Genomic DNA, 20,216 nt, shown 5'->3' with positions numbered 1-20,216 from the left:
TAGAGAAGCATCTTTCTGGCAACCAGCACTGCCACTTATAGACAGAAAACCACAGCATGATTTGTCCTTATCAAACTGTCTGTTCAACCAGAAGTCTCCTGCTAGGGGGATGCTCTGTTTATAGAGATAGTTATAATCGTGGGGAGATAGGGTTATACCTTCTGTTTCTAATGTTTCTTCTGTCTTGTTTCGTTTGTTTTTAATCATCATTGTATTTTAGAATGAATAGGAACCGGATCAACAATGCCTTCTTTTTGAATGACCAGACTCTGGAATTTTTAAGAATTCCTGCCACTCTTGCACCACCTACTGACCCATCTGTGCCCATCTGGATTATTATATTTGGTGTGATATTTTGCATCGTCATAGTGGCAACCATGCTATTGATTTTGTCAGGAATCCGGCAACATAGAAGGTAAGATATTTAAAGGGAGTGATTTAAAGAACATTTTCTTGTTTACTCATGACTTGGAAAAACAAGGAGAGGATTTTCCCCTAGATAAAGAAAATGTGTTATATCTGAAACTGAAAAAATTGGTGATTTTTCAAAATATCACTTATGCTCTTGTTTTTGGAGACTTTTTGGAGTCCGTGTCCCTTAGTTAACTATGGGTCCTTCCATTACTATCTTTCTTTCTATTCTACACCATGTGAATGTTTTATATCTAGAGTTGGTTTTAATATCTGGGTTATGATTTTGTAAGCTGGATATACAGAGCTAAGCAGACTTTTTGGGTAGGCAGAGTTAATCTTTGCTAGTCATCCACCTCCAAAGACTAGTAGTTCCGTAGTCCTTTTCATGCCTCCTCACCTTGGCCTGCCTCTTCCAGTGCCTGCAGCCTCCACCTTGTACTACACACTTTTGCGATGTTTTATATTCCCTCCCTTTGATGGATGCTCTCCCTCTAGTGCCTATGATTTTATATAGACCCGTGTTCTTCACAGTGGCCTTTGAATCAACTTCCTGCATCAGAATTGCCTGGAACACTTGTTTAAAATATAGGTTCCTTTGCCCTACCACAGACCCACTAAAGTCGATTCTCTGAAGGAGGTGCATTCTTTTAACTGAAGTTTAGTTGATGTACAATTGAAGAAAATATGTTTTAATGAATATCTAGGCTATTCTAATTCACTTAGTTTCAGAGCTTCCAAATTAAGTACTTACATTTAGATTCCCACTCCTGGAGTTCATTTAGCTGGATTCTGGGGCACATGCAAACTTTGCTGTCAAAATTATTGGTATTAGAGAATTTCAGACCAGTGGGAGAGTTATTTAGGTAGAGAGGAGACAAGATTTCTTAGCACAATGAAAGGAGAAAATAATTTTGTTTACAAGCACCTCTGATCCAGAGGGGAAGTGAAGAGAGTCCTTAACTCTTCAGTAGACACTCTGATGCTTCTAAACCTTCCCTTCTGATACCAAGGAAGAGGAATTCTGGTAAGTGGAATCACAGGCACACACATTGGTTTTCAAAAGGGTTGGTGCCCACACGGGACATGCAGGTTGTGTTTGGCCAAGTGTGTGTTTGACTAAATGTTTCTCCTGAGACTTTCTACTTTCCATATTGTTCACCCTGGTTACTAGCAGAAGGTAATCATTTTAAATTTGGGGCTTTATAATTTTTTTCACAAATGGTAAGTGAAATGCTATGGAATAAATGTGATTTATGTGTAGTGCCCAAATTAAGCTCAAAGATTAAGATCAAGTTGTACTTGCTTGCTTTTATTGCTCTTGGCATGACACATAATGCTGAGAGGCTTGGTACAACTTATTAATCTGTTTTGTTTTGTTTTTCAGAATATTAAGAAATATTCTCTTGTAGTATTTGAATACCTATGTTTAATAGTTTTAAGTTTTATATTAATCCTGAAATGCTAGGATTCTATGGTTTCCAACAACTGTAACCTTTGTGAATTCACGCCATCTCCTTGGTTCCCAATTTCCTCACTAGTACAATATGGTGAAGGAGGTAGAAGAATGGGCTCTGGAGATAGACTGCTTGGATTCCAAGTATTTATTGCCTAGACTCTGCTCTTGTATGTAATCCATTAACTGTATGGATATCAGGAAATACAGGCAATGAGTCAGGGAAACCAAGCTCAAGAGGATATGGTTTGTGGTGCTCGAGTCAAGTTGGTTAAATTTTTCTTTACTGTCTGTGCATAGATAACTTTGCTTGAGTGACAGTGAGGTATATTAGAAAGAATTAATTTGCTGGGATCAAAAGAGTTAATAGAGTTCTTGAAGTAGTGCCTGGCACTACTGCTGTTAGCTGTTACTGTTATTTTATTATCCTGCCAGTTGCTGGTCTTTCAGCTCGTTAGTGCTGGGATCAGCTATCTCTTCCTTCAGAGCAGATTCTGCAGTAATATAAAAACTGAGTGTGTAGAATCATAATCTGTTGCCCGGGAGAAGGGAGGCTGTTGTCACAACCTTGCCTTCACAAATTTAGTTCATGTTCAAACCAGGAAACAGATGGACAAATCTCCTGTGTCAACCTGGAGAGCATCAGTAGTTAGCAAATAGAGTCAGGACAGTTATGACAACCTTTTGAAGAGAAATTAATTTGTTGGGTTTTCCATTTGGTATGGAAAAAATTTGGTGGGTTTTTCTTGGGCAAAGTATCACTTCAAAGGTGGGGCGAGGGTGCAGTTTGAAGTGGGGAGAGCCCTGATCATTGTGATGAAAGCCTTTTCTAATTGTGGAAAAATAGGAGTTGCCCCTGAAAGCCTTTACTGTTGAGGAAGACAAAGATTTGTTCAAGAATCCAATTCATACATTAGGTAATAATGAACACAGTTTGTGTGATACAAAATCTTAAACCTAGAAGACCAGGAGGGACCACAGGGTCATCTAAATCACCATTCTGCTTCTGCAGAGAAGAGTGCCCGTGTCATCTAAGACATGTGCATCTTTATACTTACTACTGAAGAAATTGCTCAAGTAAAGCTTTAACTATTCTGTTAGCTGTGTCAATAACAGCATTCCATTGACTGTTCAGAACCACTGGGTGGAAAGTATGCAGTCACTGGGGGCCCAAACTAGGTGAACTCAAATACTAGTTATACCCTTTAGCTGAGTGACCTTGGTTGCATCATGTAATTTCTGTGGGTCTGTTTCTCCATCTGTTATAGGGAGATAATGTCTCACAGGACTTAAATGAGGATTGGGTGAAAAAATGTGTATAAAGTACCTAGGTTATAGCATGTACTAAATAAACAGTAATTAGTATTATCCAAGATGAGCTTAACCCATTTCTGTGATTAAGGGATGCTAGAAAAAGATCTCTTTTCCATCCAGATATTGCCACCGTACTGCAGAAGATTTTCCAGTTCAATAACTTATTGCTTGAGATTTTATTAGTTAACAAACACCTATTTTATTTTATTATTTTTTCATAAATATTTTATTTTATTTGACCATGGAAGTTTATCAGTCTATATTTGACTATGTCCTCAACCAATATAACTACAAATGAGGTCCAGCAATGCCATTCCAACTGCATGATTTTAAGAAATTTATTCTGACATGGTGCCTAGACATTTTCTCCCACAAATTAGCCCCACTCCTAAGGATCAAGCAAGGCTGGAGATGGTCTCTGGAGAATGTGGTCTTGACCATGGGCTCAAATCTCAGGTAGAGTTGGTTTTTTTTTTTTTTTTTTTAACCATCTTTATTGGAGTATAATTGCTTTGCAATGGTGTGTTAGTTTCTGCTTTATAACAAAGTGAATCAGTTATACATATACATATGTTCCCATATCTTTTCCCTGTTGCATCTCCGTCCCTCCCACCCTCCCTATCCCACCCCTCTAGGTGGTCACAAACCACCTAGCTGATCTCCCTGTGCTATGCGGCTGCTTCCCACTAGCTATCTATTTTACATTTGATAGTGTATATATGTCCATGCCACTTTCTCACTTTGTCCCAGCTTACCCTTCCCCCTCCCCATATCCTCAAGTCCATGCTCTAGTAGGTCTGTGTCTTTATTCCTGTCTTACCCCTACGTTCTTCATGACCTTTTTTTTTTCCCTTAGATTCCATATATACGTGTTAGCATACGGTTTACGTTTTTCTCTTTCTGACTTACTTCACTCTGTATGACAGACTCTAGGTCCATCCACTTCACTACAAATAACTCAATTTCATTTCTTTTTATGGCTGAGTAATATTCCATTGTATATATGTGCCACATCTTCTTTATCCATTCATCTGTTGATGGACACTTAGGTTGCTTCCATGTCCTGGCTATTGTAAATAGAGCTGCAATGAACATTGTGGTACATGACTCTTTTTGAATTATGGTTTTCTCAGGGTATATGCCCAATAGTGGGATAGCTGGGTCATATGGTAGTTCTATTTGTAGTTTTTTAAGGAACCTCCATACTGTTCTCCATAGTGGCTGTATCAATTCACATTCCCACCAACAGTGCGAGAGTGTTCCCTTTTCTCCACACCCTCTCCAGCATTTATTGTTTCTAGATTTTTTGGTGATGGGCATTCTGACCGGTGTGAGATAATATCTCACTGTAGTTTTGATTTGCATTTCTCCAATGATTAATGATGTTGAGCATTCTTTCATGTGTCTGTTGGCAGTCTGTATATCTTCTTTGGAGAAATGTCTATTTAGGTCTTCTGCCCAGTTTTGGATTGGGTTGTTTGTTTTTTTGATATTGAGCTGTGTGAGCTGCTTGTAAATTTTGGAGATTAATCCTCTGTCAGTTGCTTCATTTGCAAACATTTTCTCCCATTCTGAGGGTTTTTGGTCTTGTTTATGGTTTCCTTTGCTGTGCAAAAGGTTTGAAGTTTCATTAGGTCCCATTTGTTTATTTTTGTTTTTATTTCCATTTCTCTAGGAGGTGGGTCAAAAAGGATCTTGCTGTGATTTATGTCATACACTGTTCTGCCTATGTTTTCCTCTAAGAGTTTGATAGTGTCTGGTCTTACATTTAGGTCTTTAATCCATTTTGAGTTTATTTTTGTGTATGGTGTTAGGGAGTGTTCTAATTTCATACTTTTACATGTACCTGTCCAGTTTTCCCAGCACCACTTATCGAAGAGACTGTCTTTTCTCCAGTGTATGTTCTTGCCTCCTTTATCAAAGATAAGGTGACCATATGTGCATGGGTTTATCTCTGGGCTTTCTATCCTGTTCCACTGATCTATATTTCTGTTTTTGTGCCAGTACCATACCGTCTTGATTACTGTAGCTTTGTAGTATAGTCTGAATTCAGGGAGCCTGATTCCTCAAGCTCCATTTTTCGTTCTCAAGATTGCTTGGCTCTTTGGCGTCTTTTGTGTTTCCATACAAATTGTGAAATAGTTTGTTCTAGTTCTGTGAAAAATGCCAGTGGTAGTTTGATAGGCATTGCATTGAATCTGTAGACTGCTTTGGGTAGTAGAGTCATTTTCACAATGTTGATTCTTCCAATCCAAGAACATGGTATATCTTTCCATCTGTTTGTATCATCTTTAATTTCTTTCATCAGTGTCTTATAATTTTCTGCATACAGGTCTTTTGTCTCCATAGGTAGGTTTATTCCTAGGTATTTTATTCTTTTTGTTGCAATGGTAAATGGGAGTGTTTTCTTAATTTCACTTTCAGATTTTTCATCATTAGTGTATGAGAGTGCCAGAGATTTCTGTGCATTAATTTCGTATCCTGCTACTTTACCAAATTCATTGATTAGCTCTAGTAGTTTTCTAGTAGCACCTTTAGGATTCTCTATGTATAGTATCATGTCATCTGCAAACAGTGACAGCTTTACTTCTTCTTTTCCGATTTGGATTCCTTTTATTTCTTTTTCTTCTTTGATTGCTGTGGCTAGAACTTCCAAACTATGTTGAATAAGAGTGGTGAGAGTGATCAACCTTGTCTTGTTCCTGATCTTAGTGGAAATGGTTTCAGTTTTTCACCATTGACGACGATGTTGGCTGCGGGTTTGTCATATATGGCCTTTATTATGTTGAGGAAAGTTCCCTCTATGCCTACTTTCTGCAGGGTTTTTATCATAAATGGGTGTTGAATTTTGTCAAAAGCTTTCTCTGCATCTATTGAGATGATCATATGGTTTTTCTCCTTCAATTTGTTAATATGGTGTATCACGTTGATTGATTTGCGTTTATTGAAGAATCCTTGCATTCCTGGAATAAACCCCACTGGATCGTGGTGTATGATCTTTTTAATGTACTGTTGGATTCTGTTTGCTAGTATTTTGTTGAGGATTTTTGCATCTATGTTCCTCAGTGATATTGGCCTGTCGTTTTCTTTCTTTGTTAAATCTGTGTCTGGTTTTGGTGTCAGGGTGATGGTGGCCTCGTAGAATGAGTTTGGGAGTGTTCCTCCCTCTGCTGTATTGTGGAAGACTTTGAGAAGGATAGGTCAAACACCTATTTTAAAAGGCAAGTGATCTTATTAGGCCTGCTGTTTACTATAATAGTGGTGGACTGACTAATGAGCTCTCTCTAAAAAAAAAAAATCCCCTGATTTGTAGCATTTGCTGACTTCCTATCCAGTCTGAAATTTCTGAATGTTTGAGTCACCTCTAGCAAGCCTGTGCCAGCCAGTTTCAACACGCCATTACAACTGCCGCCTCTTCGTGAAATAATTCGAGGAGGTTGCTTCTCTATTACCATCTAGTTGAGAACAGCAGTTTGCAGAATTGAGAGATTTGTTGCAGGAAAAAAGTTGGAAAAGTGATTTTTTTTTCTTTTGGGGAATAATTAGGGAGTTGGGTATGTGGGAATACAACCAAGATGAACTGCATATACTTGACAGTGGTGTCTGTACTAGATCTGTGTCTAGACCCAGCCTGGAAGTGGATATTTTAGCTCTCTGGTCAGTTTTATGGTAATGGTGATGATGGTGATGGTGATAGTGATCACTGTAATGGTGGGGGTGATGTGATAATGCTAATGGTGGTGAAGTCGATGATGTGATGTGTGTTTTAGTTGAAAGAGCACTGGATCAATACTCCTGGTTTTGGGTTCCAGTCTCATGCCCTGGCATTTTTTAGCTGAATGACCTTGATCCAGTCATATATGGAAAATGAGGATAATATTTTCTTAAATAGTTACGATGATGGGAAGACAAAATTGGAGAATACACACAAGTGCTTCATACACTGGGGAGTGCTATATCAATGTAAAGAAGCATCATCATCAAAAAGCAGTTACAAAGTGCTAATTCTATGTAACCTGGCACCTTGTGCTATAAAAGGAGAGTCACAGACACAGCACAATTTCAGACTTGTATGTATATAGTAGAATTGATTCATGAGTCCTGCATATAAATAGACTGTTATAATGTTATTGTCTTAGGAAGGGATCTTAAACAATGATCTGAATCCATCTCTCCAGAAGCCAAGGCCCAGAGAGGTAAAAATATCTTATTCTTTTATTGACCATCCATTATGTGATAGGAGCTCTAGAATGTATCATGGAAGAGACGTACATAGATAACATGGGTGGTCTTTGCCTATAAGGAGATGATAATCTTGTAGTTGTAACAAAGCCAGGTCAAGGACTCAGGACATTGAACCCTAGCTAATGCTAGCAGTTGAGCAGAGTCACTAGTAAATTCACTTGGTTTATTTCTGGTTATATTTCTCTTCCCATAAGGTCAATAGTAAAGGGAAGTGCATTTGGATTTCTATGAATTTTTTCACACAAGGGGCTGGGGCTCAGCCAATATTTTCATATACTGAAACTTCACTTTCTTATAGAGTCGCAATTAAGTGAATAAATTGTCTTGAAAATAGAAATGTAAATGAAATCAGAAATGTTAGAGCTAATAATTGTTTTACTTTGCTGTTCTTAAATGTACACACTCAATAGGAGTCAAATATGTGTGCTTCCCTGGTGGCGCAGTGGTTGGGAGTCCGCCTGCCGATGCAGGGGACACGGGTTCGTGCCCCGGTCTGGGAAGAGCCCACATGCCGCGGAGCGGCTGGGGCCGTGAGCCATGGCCGCTGAGCCTGCGCGTCCGGAGCCTGTGCTCCGCAACGGGAGAGGCCGCAACAGTGAGAGGCCCGCGTACCGCAAAAAAAAAAAAAAAAAAAAAAAAAATGTGTTTTGAGAGAAGCCTGGGGAGAGGAAATAAGAGTTCTAGGTCTACTCCTTTCACCAGTCTCATTCCTTTATGAAAGACAAGTTGCTCTACATATTTGAGTCTCAGCTCCTGCATTTGAAAAACAGTGATAATAATAAAATCTACATAGTATTGCAGTAGGAATTAGGTGAGATGATGTGTACAAAGCACTTAGTCTGCCGTGTAATAGATACTAATTCTTACTGTTTTGCTATCACATCACCAGTCTCACTGTGCTGCAACACCCATTAAAATCGTTCCAGCAGTGCTGCCATTTCCCCAGGACTCATCCATACTGATTATGACGACAGTCCCAGTTCCCCAATAATTAACTCTGTCCTGTTTTGGAATCATATTTGTCTGTCCTTTGTTGTTTGTCTGGCTGTTCTTGGGCCTTGGCTTTTCAGCCCTATCTTGTTTGAAGGGAGACAAAAATACTGTTTCTGCTTTTAGCTGCCACTACTTTATCTTGAGCAAACCCTGGTCCTCAACACCCCCTAGCTACGTGGGCCACCCGATACAGGCAGACCTCACTTTATTGTGCTTCACTTTATTGTGCTTCGCAGATACTGTGTTTTTTTACAAATTGAAGCTTTGTGGCAACCCTGCATTGAGCAAGTCTGTCAGCACCACTTTTCCAACAGCATTGGCTCACTTTGTGTCTCTGCATCACATTTTGGTAATTCTTGCAATATTTCAAACATTTTCATCATTATTATATTTGTTATGGTGATCTGTGATCAGTGATCTTTGGTGTAACTATTGGAATTGGGGGGGCGGTCCACAGAGCACACGCACATAAGATGGCAAACTTAATGATGAATATTGAGTGTTCTGACTGCTCCACCAACAGGATGTTCCCCGTCTCTCTCCCTCTCCTCCAGCCTCCCTATTCCCTGAGACACAACAGTATTGAAATCAGGCCAGTTAATAACCCTACAGTGGTTTCTGAGTGTTCAAGTGAAAGGAAGAGTCACATGTCTCTCACTTTAAATCAAGAGCTAGAAATGATTAAGCTTAGTGAGGAAGGCATGTTGAAAGCTGAGATAGGCTGAAAGCTGGGCCTCTTACATCAAACAGTTAGCCAAGTTGTGAGCGCAAGGGAAAAGTTCTTGAAGGAAATAAAAAGTGCTAATTCAGTGAGCACACAAATGGTAAGAAAGTGAAACAGCTTTATTGCTGATGTGGAGAAAGTTTCAGTGGTCTGGACAGAATATCAAACCAGCCACAACATTCCCTTAAACCAAAGCCTAATCCAGGCAAAGCCCTGATTCTATTCAATGTTATGAAGGCTAAGAGAGGTGAGGAAGCTGCAGAAGAAAAGTCTGAAGCCAGCAGAGGCTGGTTCATGAGGTTTGCGGAAAGAAGCCGTCTCCATAACATCAAAAGTGCCGGGTGACGCAGCAAGTGCTGATGGAGAAGCTGCAGCAAGTTACCCAGAGGATCTAGCTGAGATAATTCATGATGGTAGCTGCACTAAACAACAGGTTTTCAATGTAGATGAAACAGCCTTCTATTGGGAGAAGATACCCCCCAGGACTTCCATAGCTAGAGAAGAGAAGTCAGTGCCTGGCTTCAAAGCTTCAAAGCACAGGCTGACTCTCTTGTTAGGGGCTAATGCAGCTGGTGACTAAAAGTTGAAGCCAGTGCTCGTTTACCATTGTGAAAATCCCAGGGCCCTTAGGAATTATGCTAAATCTACTCTACATGCGCTCTATAAATGGAATAACAAAGCCTGGCTGACAGCACATCTGTTTACAACATGGTTCACTGGATATTTTAAGCCCACTGTTGAGACCTACTGCTCAGAAAAAGATTCCTTTTAAAATATTACTGCCCATTGACAATGCACCTAGTCACTCAAGAGCTCTGATGGAGATGTATAACAAGATTAATGTTGTTTTCATGCCTGCTAACACAACATCCATTCCTCAGCCCATGGATCAAGGAGTAATTTAGACTTTCAAGTCGTATTATTTAAGAAATACACTTCATAAAGCTACAGCTACCATAGATAGTGATTCCTGTCGTGGATCTGGGCAGAGTCAGTCAAAAACCTTCTGGAAAGGATTCACCATTCTAGATGCCATTAAGAACATTCATGATTCCTAGGAAGGGGTCCAAATATCAACATTCACAGGAGTTTGGAAGAAGTTGATTCCAATCATCACGGATGACTCTGAGGGGTTCAAGGCTTAAGTGGAGGAAGCAGCTGCAGATGTGGTGGAAAAAGCAAGAGAACTAGAACTAGAAGTGGAGCCTGAAGATGTGACTGAATCGTTGCAATACCATGACAAAACCTTAACAAATGAGTTGCTTCTTATGGATGAGCCAAAAAAGTGGTTTCTTGAGATGGAATCTACTCCTAGTGAAGATGCTGCGAAGATGGTCGAAATGACAACCAGGGATTTAAAATATGACATTAACTTAGTTGATAAAGCAGCGGCAGGGTTTGAGAGAATTGACTCCAATTTTGAAAGAAGTTCTCCTGTGGGCAAAATGCTATCAAACAGCATTGCATGTTACATACAGAGAAATCATTCATGGAAGGGAGTCAGTTGATGCAGCAAACGTCACTTTTGTCTAATTTTAAGTAATTGCCACACCCACCCAGCCTTCAGCCACCACCCTGGTCAGTCAGCAGCCATCGACGTCAAGGCAAGAGCCTCCACTAACAGAAAGGTTCCAATTCGCTGAAGGCTCAGATGATGGTTAGCATTTTTTATCTCCAAAATATTTTTAAATTAAGGTATGTACTGTGATTTTTTTAGACATAATGCTATTGCACATTTAATAGACTACAGTATAGTGTGGCTCGCTTTATTGCAGTTGAACCAAACCTGCTGTATCTCCAAGGTATGCCTGTACTTTTATGGTCCCCTCTTTTGCCCATCTTCTCTCTGGATTTATGAGAAATAGCCACACTAAGGCCTCTAAGAGCTAGTTTCAGGTGTTTTAGTCGCGGGGTTTGTTTTGTTTTGTTTTGTTTTTAATCCTCTTCCTGAACCACCTGACATGCAGGAACAGCGGAAGTCATTAACACTCATTTTTATTTTTCAGGAAAAAGAATTCATGTTTTTAGCAGAACATCAAATCAGAATGATCCAGAAAGATAGTTAAGTTTTATTATACTTAGAGCAATGTGCAGGCAGTGACTCAGTTTATTACAGGACGCACTATGAAATGTGACAAAGGGCTGTATTACTGTTAGATAACCTTTGAACTTCTTATCATGTCCGCCAGCCAGCAAGTTACTGACACTGCAGTTTGTGAAGCCTGGCAGTGCCAAGACTGTGAACAACTAGATCTAAGGTCACAAAAAAATAACATGTACCTAATTTGTCATGGACACGGCTCTCGTTTTGATAAATTTCCACAGCGATTTTGCTCAGAATCTTTTTGATTAAGAAATCCTTCTTCTAAAGAAGAGAAACTTGTCCTCATCCATCTGCATCTTCCTTTTTCGTTCTTCCCCATTCCTTGTGATGCCTGGTGGATTATTTTTCCTTTGTGGTTGGCAGGGGGAGGGGAGGCAGGATTTCTTGCCATGATCTGCAAGTGTCCAGCTCTCTGCAATTTTGCTTCTAATTCTGTAAAAACTTTTTTTTTAACTGAAGAAACTGGCAAATGAACACTGGCAACCATTACTTCTAAGACTGCTGTTGCATTGCCACCTACTTCAGAATGCTCCATCCACAAGGATTTTTGTAATATGAGTTTCATAGTTACATACACAAATTTCAGGGTAAAACTTCACTGTTAAAAACCTATTTATTGTTATGGAGAATTATTATTCACTCCAAGCCCAATGCGGAGTGACTTGGGGAGAAATTGCGTGAGCTAGGCATTTTTGATGATAATTTATAAATATACATTTGTCGCTAGGGTGTCATTCTTACTGAAACATCACTCCTCTCTTTTATAATCCATGAAAAGGAGGGGAGGATGAGTGAAATTTGGAGTTTTTCTTTTTTATTGAGCCCTTTCTTTTCACTTTAGGACAAGAACTGTGTCCCTTCCAACACATAGTAGGCACTCAAAACATAGTTATTGAATGAATGTTGGATACTATGAATGGAAGTGATGTGTTCGATGGTTATAGAATGTCAGTTGTCTTTGCTTTCTGGATGACGTGGAAAGTGATGAGATACCCCTGTCTACAGGAGGAGGGACCAAAGAATTCTAGTCCTCTGATAGGTGATTTCACCTGGCTGGAGGACCTTCTCATCACAGGAAATTGTATGCCTACTCCAACTGGCACTGATCGTTGACCGCTGATGCTTGGAATGGACAGTGCAGTATCTTCACCCTGAGGAAGGGAAAACACAGCAGCCTGTCCTTACTTAGGTCTCTGGGACTACAACCCACCGACTTCCACTCCCAGCGTTGGGCTTGTAGTGATACATTTTGACATTTGACAGTGGCATGCACAATGGCAAAATACTTTCAAGTGATGACAGTGAGATCTACAGTATTGAAATGCTACTTTACTTTTCTTTATAAACTCTACCTATTTGAAATTATCTAATAAACCATCAGTGAAGCCTGGCAAAATCTGTACTCACTCCTAATTCTTAAGGTATGAAAATGAGTACTTTCCTCCATCCATTTGAAAAAATAACTATTCAATAAATACAAGAAATATCACGTGTACATTCCCTTCCTTCCTTCCTCCCTTCCTCCGTCCCTTCCTCCCTTCTTCCCTTCCTTCCCTCTTTCTTTCTCCTTCTTCTGATAGATCCCATTCAAAATCTACCTTGGGCTGCTGTCTGAGTAACTTTGCCTACAGCATTAGTCCATCCATTCTTCCATCCAGTTGTTTGTTCCATCACCCAACTACCATCCAATCATCCATCCACCCATTCATCCATCCATTTATTAATTCATCATCCAGCCAACCAGTCATTGATCTACATTCATTGATCCATCCATTTATGTGTCTAACTAGCTAGCCAGCTACTCATATGTCTGTCCATCCAACTCTAAGCACATTAGTTGAGTGCCTACTCTATGCTGTCAGCTGTTTTACAAAATATCTTTTAATTTGGAGTTGTCTGATTAGTTCTTCCTGAGAGATTCAGGTCAAAAAAATCTGGTGATGGGGTAGGGCAGGAACACAGAACACAGAATTTTATTTTTAAAAAATATGTCTGCTCCGTGCATCACATCTAGAGGCACTTGTCAGTTTGTCTCATTGTTGGTGATATTCACCAAATTTCTCCCTTTACAAAAAACAAATGTCTCTTTATAATTAGTACATTGCTTGTAGGGGTGTTACACTGAGACCCTGTGAGTATCCTATTCCTTAGTCATCTCCCACTCAGTGGTTTAGTATCCATTGAGGAGCCTCATCACAATCAATTATTATTATTTGGTGATTTTCTCTTTCTGTTGCATCTTCTATATTGGTTGTCATTCTTTTGTAAACAAGAGTTCTTTCTTTTCTCTGCCTTCCTCCACCATATTCTTTAAAGCACTTTGAAATGAGCTCTCATGTAGGACTAATAGGAAATTCTACTTTGATCATCTTTGGGGCATCTTCACCACCTCCTCACCCACTAGAAATTCACTAAGTTTCTAAGGGACTTCCATAGCGGTGGAAGTCCATCCTGGTCACCACAGCAGTGTCCACCATCCCAGCCATGTGATCCACTCAGGTCTGCCTCTTTGGAGCTTCTACAGATTTCTGGGACAAGAGAATCTTTGACAAGTCTGGGAGCCTCGTATCTAACATCATGCCTCCATGGTGCCCTAACATCTAACTTGTGATAATCCTGAGGGAAACTCTTCTGCCCTCTGATTGCCTAGAGGTACTCACATCTCTTTTCTCCCCCTACCTCTATGATATCAAGCACAACTGGCTCAGTGTCTTGGCCTTTCACAAAGGACAGGAAGAATGTTTGAATTCAAGGCTACATTTTCCCACACTCCAGGGAAAGATTAAAGATCTGGTTACCACTTGGATTGGGGTAGCAGGGTCCTTAAAGGGTCTGAGAATGAATAACTTAAAAATTTACCTGTTAAATAGAATTTTTTGGAATGATCTGGTATTATAGCTATGAGTTGTAATTAGTAAAATGTGTTCAGAGTTCCAAAAACCTGACTTAACAAATGAATACAACTATTTTGTAATGAGTAGAGCCAAGGAATGATACCTGCAGTTTACAATGGTTACATCCTTTCTACAAAGTAATGTGAGTTTGCTTCTTGGTATCTCATTTCAACCTGATTTTTACCTAACATTTGCAGACCATTAATTTGTCAAATCTTGTGAGAGGAATTTATTACTTTTTTAAATTCAATTTTTGTGAAGTTCTCCTAGAAATAAATTTTTTAACTTGCCAATTTACCATATGTTTTCCTCACATTCCTTCATGCAGTTTGTGTGTGTGAATGTACATATGTATATGTGTGTGTATACAAACATATTCATTCATACAAATACATATATTCATTCATATACATATATATATAATCCATGCAGACTTCTGATCTTGATAGCATCTTTTCACCTCATCAACTCTTTATGATCTTTGAAATTTATTTGAAAATACACAATGTCATCTATTTTCCCCATCATTCTAGGGTTCCTCTTCCCTTTCCTGATCTCCATGTTTGTACAGAAGACCATCCTTTCTCTTCCTAGATCCCAATCATTCTTTTTATGTGCATTTAGGAAGAACAAAGGACCTTCTGAAATGGAAGACACTGAAGATAAATGGGAAAACACAGTCAAAATTGAAAATGGCATCCCCTGCGATCCCCTGGACATGAAGGGAGGGCACGTTAATGATGCCTTTGTGACAGAGGATGAGCGGCTCACCCCCCTCTGAAGGGCTGCTGTTTTGTTTCCCCCTGAAACTCAACACTTGTTTCTGTGCAACTGCTGAACATCACAATTCATTGAGGGAAGATTATATATTTTGTTTCACCATTCTTCTTTTGTAAGAAATTTTGAATGTGCATGAAATTGAAAGGCAATGAATTATACCCATGAAGACCATTGGAATAATAAGCTGTTGACTATCCAGAATATTCTAAAATATTTCTCTGACAGCACAGTGTGTAAGTGTAGTCATGTGGCATTTGTAGTTACTGATTTTAAAATGCATTAGTATTTAAGCATTTCCAGCAATAAGGTCAGGCCAGTATATATATATCACACTTTAAAGACCTAAGAAAAAATACTTTTCCAGTGGAGAATGCCTATAATACGGTGTCCAAATCATTGAAAATGGATCCTTTTTGAATATCATTTATATCACTCTGTATATGACAAGATAAGCAAGAAGAACAAGTAATTACTGTAAATGGGTTGGATAAAAATGGGCGTGTTGATATACAAGGTGGAATTTGATCCTGTTATCATACCAACAGTTGCTTATATATATTTTCTGACTATCAGTCTCTAATAGGGCATCTGTATTCATTGATTATTTCTGCAGTTTGTAGAAGTACAATCTATGCTAACTTAATAAAGTGCTAATCATCTCTTTTTAAGTGACTGATTGTAGTCTGCAATTTATTTTCACACTGTGGAACATAGTAAGCCTTATTTTTATGTTATGTTTAATCTGCTCTCCAGTCCTAGAAATGAATTATTTTTGTTGTGTGTATCCCTGCTTGAAGACTGTAGTTTTTAGACTTGATTTTACTTTCAGGTAGGCCATGTATCATTCTAAATTCTAATAATAATTATTATACATGTATTAATAGAAGGAAGATATGCAGCTCAGTCTCCCACTGCTATCACCCATAGTTGGTGTTCCGGCAGTAGTCGCTAACTCACTTCCCTGCCTCCAGTGGATACAGACTCTAAGAGGGGTAGTGGAATGCAGAAGGTTTATTGGGGAGTGCTCTCAGGAGATATACCTGTAAGAAGTGAGGAAGTCACGTGTGGTAGATACTAAGGTGTCTGTCATCTCCTGATGTTCACGCCTTCATGTAACCCTCTCTCCGTGAGTGCGGAGGGGACCTATGACTTGCTTCTAATGAATAGAATACAGCAAAGCTGGTGAGATGTCACTCCTGCAGTTAATTTTTTTTTTTTTTTTTTTTTTGCAGTACACGGGCTTCTCACTGTTGTGGCCTCTCCCGTTGTGGAGCATAGGCTCCGGACACGCAGGCTCAGTGGCCACGGCTCACGGGCCTAAGTGCTCCGCGGCATGTGGGATCTTCCCGGACCGGGGCACGAACCCATGTCCCCTGCATCGGCAGGCGGACTCTCAACCACTGTGCCACCAGGGGAGCCCCCTGCAGTTAATTTATATGATATCTGAGTCTGTCTTGCTAGCAAACTTGTTCCAGAGACTCTCCTTGCTGGCTTGATTAAGTAAGTGGGCATGTTGGGAAAGCACAAATGAAACTGTGAGCAGGTTCTAGGAATTGCTGGTGGCCTCTCAGCACCAAAGATAGCCTCCAGCCAATAGCCAGCAAGAAGCTGGGATCCTCAGTCCTACAACCACAAGGAAATGAATTCTGTCAACAACTGAAGTGAGTTTGGAAGTGGATTTTTCCAAAGTCAGATCTCTAGATGAGAATGTAGTCTGGCCAACACTTTGATTGCAGCCTGAGCAGAGGATCCAGTTGAGCTGTGCCCCGACTCCTGACACATGGACGTTGTGAGATGATAAATGTGTGTTTTTTAGGCCACTAAGTTTGTGCTAAAGCATTATGCAGCCATAGGAAACTAACAGAGTAGGATTAAGCAGAGGGAGAAGTAACCAGAAACATGGTTACAACAGAGGCCTCAGCCAATCCTTCAGGGATCTTAGGAGCTGAGGTTGTCCCTGATTGAGATAATGTGGCTGGGTCTTTGTATCTCTGCATTAGCTGGTTACGGTCATGGGTGCTCTCTGGGAAAGGATCTGCCCTTGGAAAGGGCAGTTCCCTGTGGCTGAGGGCAATTCCCACTGAAGGACTCAGCCATGAACCTTCAAAAGCCATTATTTCCAGAAGCAGGGGATGGGTATGTGGGCCCTAAAGAGGGGGCCTGGGTGGACCCCCAGAATATCCACGACACCTTCGCCAGTTATTTGGCTGCAATGTAGATTGAATGAATATCCAAAATGCAAACCTGATTCTGTTGGTTTCTCACATAAAAGCTTTTAAAAATGGTTTCTTATTCTCTTTACGATAAAGCCAGACTCCTTAACATGGAGCCTGCTGCGGTTTGACCCCCACCTTCTTCTCTAACTTCATCTCTCACACTTCTACCCTTCTGTTTCTCTGTTTCTCTCTCTCTCATCCAATCCTAATAGATCTCTCACTTCCAGGCCTGGAACACTCTGCCCCATCTTCCAGCCACTCTTCCAGCTTGTCCTAGAGTTTCTCTCACTTAAATCTCTCATCCTCCTAGAGGTCTTTCGTGGGCCTCCAGGCTAAGTGCTCCTAGACTGCCCAGATAATGATACTCATCTTGTACTAGAATTATATTACACTTAAATGTGCTTTTGTAGAAAAAGGAGACCACAAAGGCAAGAGTGCCCTGGGGCCCACATAAGTCTTCTAATACAACCTTGTCTCCATAAAGGTTTTCATAACTCACTTCATTTTCTTCCCGCCTCTAACCAGGTAGAATTAACCACTGCTTTGTAACCTCATCATATCTACACATCTTTTCAGTTATAACCATCACAATATTTTATTTTGACTATTTGTTTATATACCTTCACACTAAATGTAATATTCTTAGAGGCAGTGTTCAAGTCACTTAGCATACTGCCTTGTCTTCCTATTTCCTTCCCTTTCTGTCTTCATTCCTTCTTTCCTTTATTCTATAACGGTGAGCAAAATCGAAAACAGTCGCTGCCCTCATGGAGCTGAAAGTCTACATAGGCAGAACTCAATAAATGTGTGCTAATAAACAAGCAAATGAGATGGTGGCTGTCACAAGGCCATAGTCTTATACCTTCTGGGAGCAAAGCCTGGCCCCTCTCTGTAGGCGGAGGAGCTTGAATTGGTGGCTGCAAATTTTTTGACTTGGGCACCATTTTGACTTGGGCACCATGTACTCTTTAACGTTATTAGGGCTTCCTTATTTTTAGGAGAGGAATGAGATTTCAGTTGGTTTACTAAAGAACCATTTTCTATCTTACATCCTCTTGAGTTGTGTACTCCGTAATACGGTGGCCTTGCATATAGAATTGGTGAAACATCATCTGAATTCCATCAGTGTGCACTAGCAGGCACCATCCAAGACATTCATTCTCCAGAGGGTGGAAATTGTTCTTGGTGGGGAGAAAAAAAATTCAGTATTACAATGGTTTTTAATCCTCCAAAGGACCACAGTACGTAAACAGGTGTAAAGTGTATCTATGGTATTAAAATGTCCTGGGTGAGCTCTTAGGAGAAGATGTCTGAAAAGTCTCAATAATGGGAAAAAAATTGAGAAACACTGATCCTAGATAAGCTTCTTACTTTGAAGGCATGGGATGGACCAATTTGATCATTAGATCATTTTCTTCACTGTTTATCCTGAAGGGGAGGGGATCTGTTCCATTGGCAAAGATCTGCTCCACTAAATATCCTTGTTGAGGAAGTTTTCCGTGCTAGCAGAGATGCGCTGTAAACTTGACAGTCAATATAACAGCAAAATAGAGCTTATGTCTCCTGCCCACTGGCTTTGACAAACACTCTGGGTAATTAGAGGGCAGTCAATCATCAACCATACCTTTCATTTTAAAAATAATGATCCTGTAATGTCCCACAAGGGAACACATTGTGAGGTGATATGTACTGGAAATAAAATGCTGTAAAGCGAGTGGAAATATAGCTGTCACTCCAGTCTCCAAGTCCTTAGCAAAAACTGTGATGAAACTGGAAAGACAGAAGCATCTGAAAACCAAGTCACTGCAGAAACAATGAGCTGGGATGGTGATATCTGGAGTTGTTTCACAGAAGAAATGTAAATGCAGGTAGATTTTGGGTTTTGGGGTGTAGTTTCATCTACCATGTTTTCCACAAGGACTAACCAATACAAAACATCACTATATAAAAGAATGCAGTGAATTGTTGCATTTAGAATGATACATGATCAGATTCCAGATATTAGTATCACCAAGTGAAGTATGCGCATTTATCATCCCTGGATAAGGAACAAGGAATAGGACAGAACACAGGTGAAGAACCAGAAAGAGTATAAAATCCCTCAAAGTCCAAATTCCCAGTCCTTATTTCAAAGTTATGGAGCCCCTTAACACAGTATTTTATTTCCCACTTTACATCTTGTTTTGTTTCATAAAAAATATTACATGTCTAGTTACCTCAATTACACAAGCAAATGCATGGAAGTTTTTCCTTCTTTCTTACTAACTTTCCTTTGGCCCTTCCTCCCTCCCTCCCTCCCTCCCTCCCTCCCTCCCTCTCTCCCTTCCTTCCTTCCTTCCTTCTTGCCTGAAGAATTTATTGAGTGGAGGCACTCTGTGTAAGATAAGATGCTAGGTTCAGGAAATATAAACAGAGATAATTTCCTAGAAGGGACCTGTTCATAATTTATGACGAGATTCAGTTTATTACCAAGAATACCATTCTGTTTTAGGAAATTTTGGTTTGAATGAATGAATAATTTCTAGTTGTTATTTATTGAGTTATTTTGCTCTTTATTTTCACAGCACTGGTTGAAAATGGATTTGATATTAGTTATGGGCAGAGACTATGGGCCAGTTTATAAGGCACAGTGTTAGTCTCTTCTTTATTATAACACATTAGGGGCAGTAGTAGGATGCAAATAGTTGGTACAAGTCTTTATCCTGGTACTGGGCAGTAGGGGAGAGTTTGGCCAGTAAAGAAATGACAGCTGTGTCCCTAGAAGTAATTTTTCCATAGTTACTCCTTGATATTGCTTATATTTTTTGAAAATTAGTGAACATATGACAATAATATGGGCGTGGGGTGTTGGGTGAAGGGAGAGATTTCATCAGATGCAGAGAAAGTGATCCTAGGTTGGTTGATTTGTTTGTTTTTTCCCAAGTGTCTGATGTCTTTTGGCCCAATCTGAAAGTAGGTTCCCAGAACAACAGGGCTAGGTCATATCCAAGACCATCGGAAAGGGTAGAACAAGAGCTCCTGGGCCTGGTGTAGAACAAAAGTGAGCACTAGCCGCCATGGGCAGGCAGGCCTAGAAGGT

The 20,216-nt window shown here is 39.9% G+C and overlaps 1 protein-coding gene across 2 annotated transcripts in view; it reads left to right on the top strand.

Annotated features, from left to right (window-relative positions):
- The window catches only part of CLTRN (collectrin, amino acid transport regulator), a 47,003-nt gene extending 31,438 nt beyond the window's left edge, over positions 1–15,565 (top strand). For both annotated transcript variants that reach the window (XM_082681821.1, XM_082681822.1), the window contains exons 5-6: positions 221–415; positions 14,766–15,565. In XM_082681821.1, coding sequence (XP_082537947.1) covers positions 221–415; positions 14,766–14,922 — 352 coding nt within the window. In that variant the 3' untranslated portion in view covers positions 14,923–15,565. The remainder of the gene's footprint in view (positions 1–220; positions 416–14,765) is intronic.
- Positions 15,566–20,216: the final 4,651 nt, after the last annotated feature.

Source organism: Grampus griseus (assembly GCF_964374135.1).
Source record: "Grampus griseus genome assembly, chromosome: X".
In the NCBI taxonomy this organism is placed as follows: Eukaryota; Metazoa; Chordata; class Mammalia; order Artiodactyla; family Delphinidae; genus Grampus; species Grampus griseus.
Note: the sequence above shows the minus strand (reverse complement) of the source record. Positions and strands in the feature narration are given on the sequence as shown.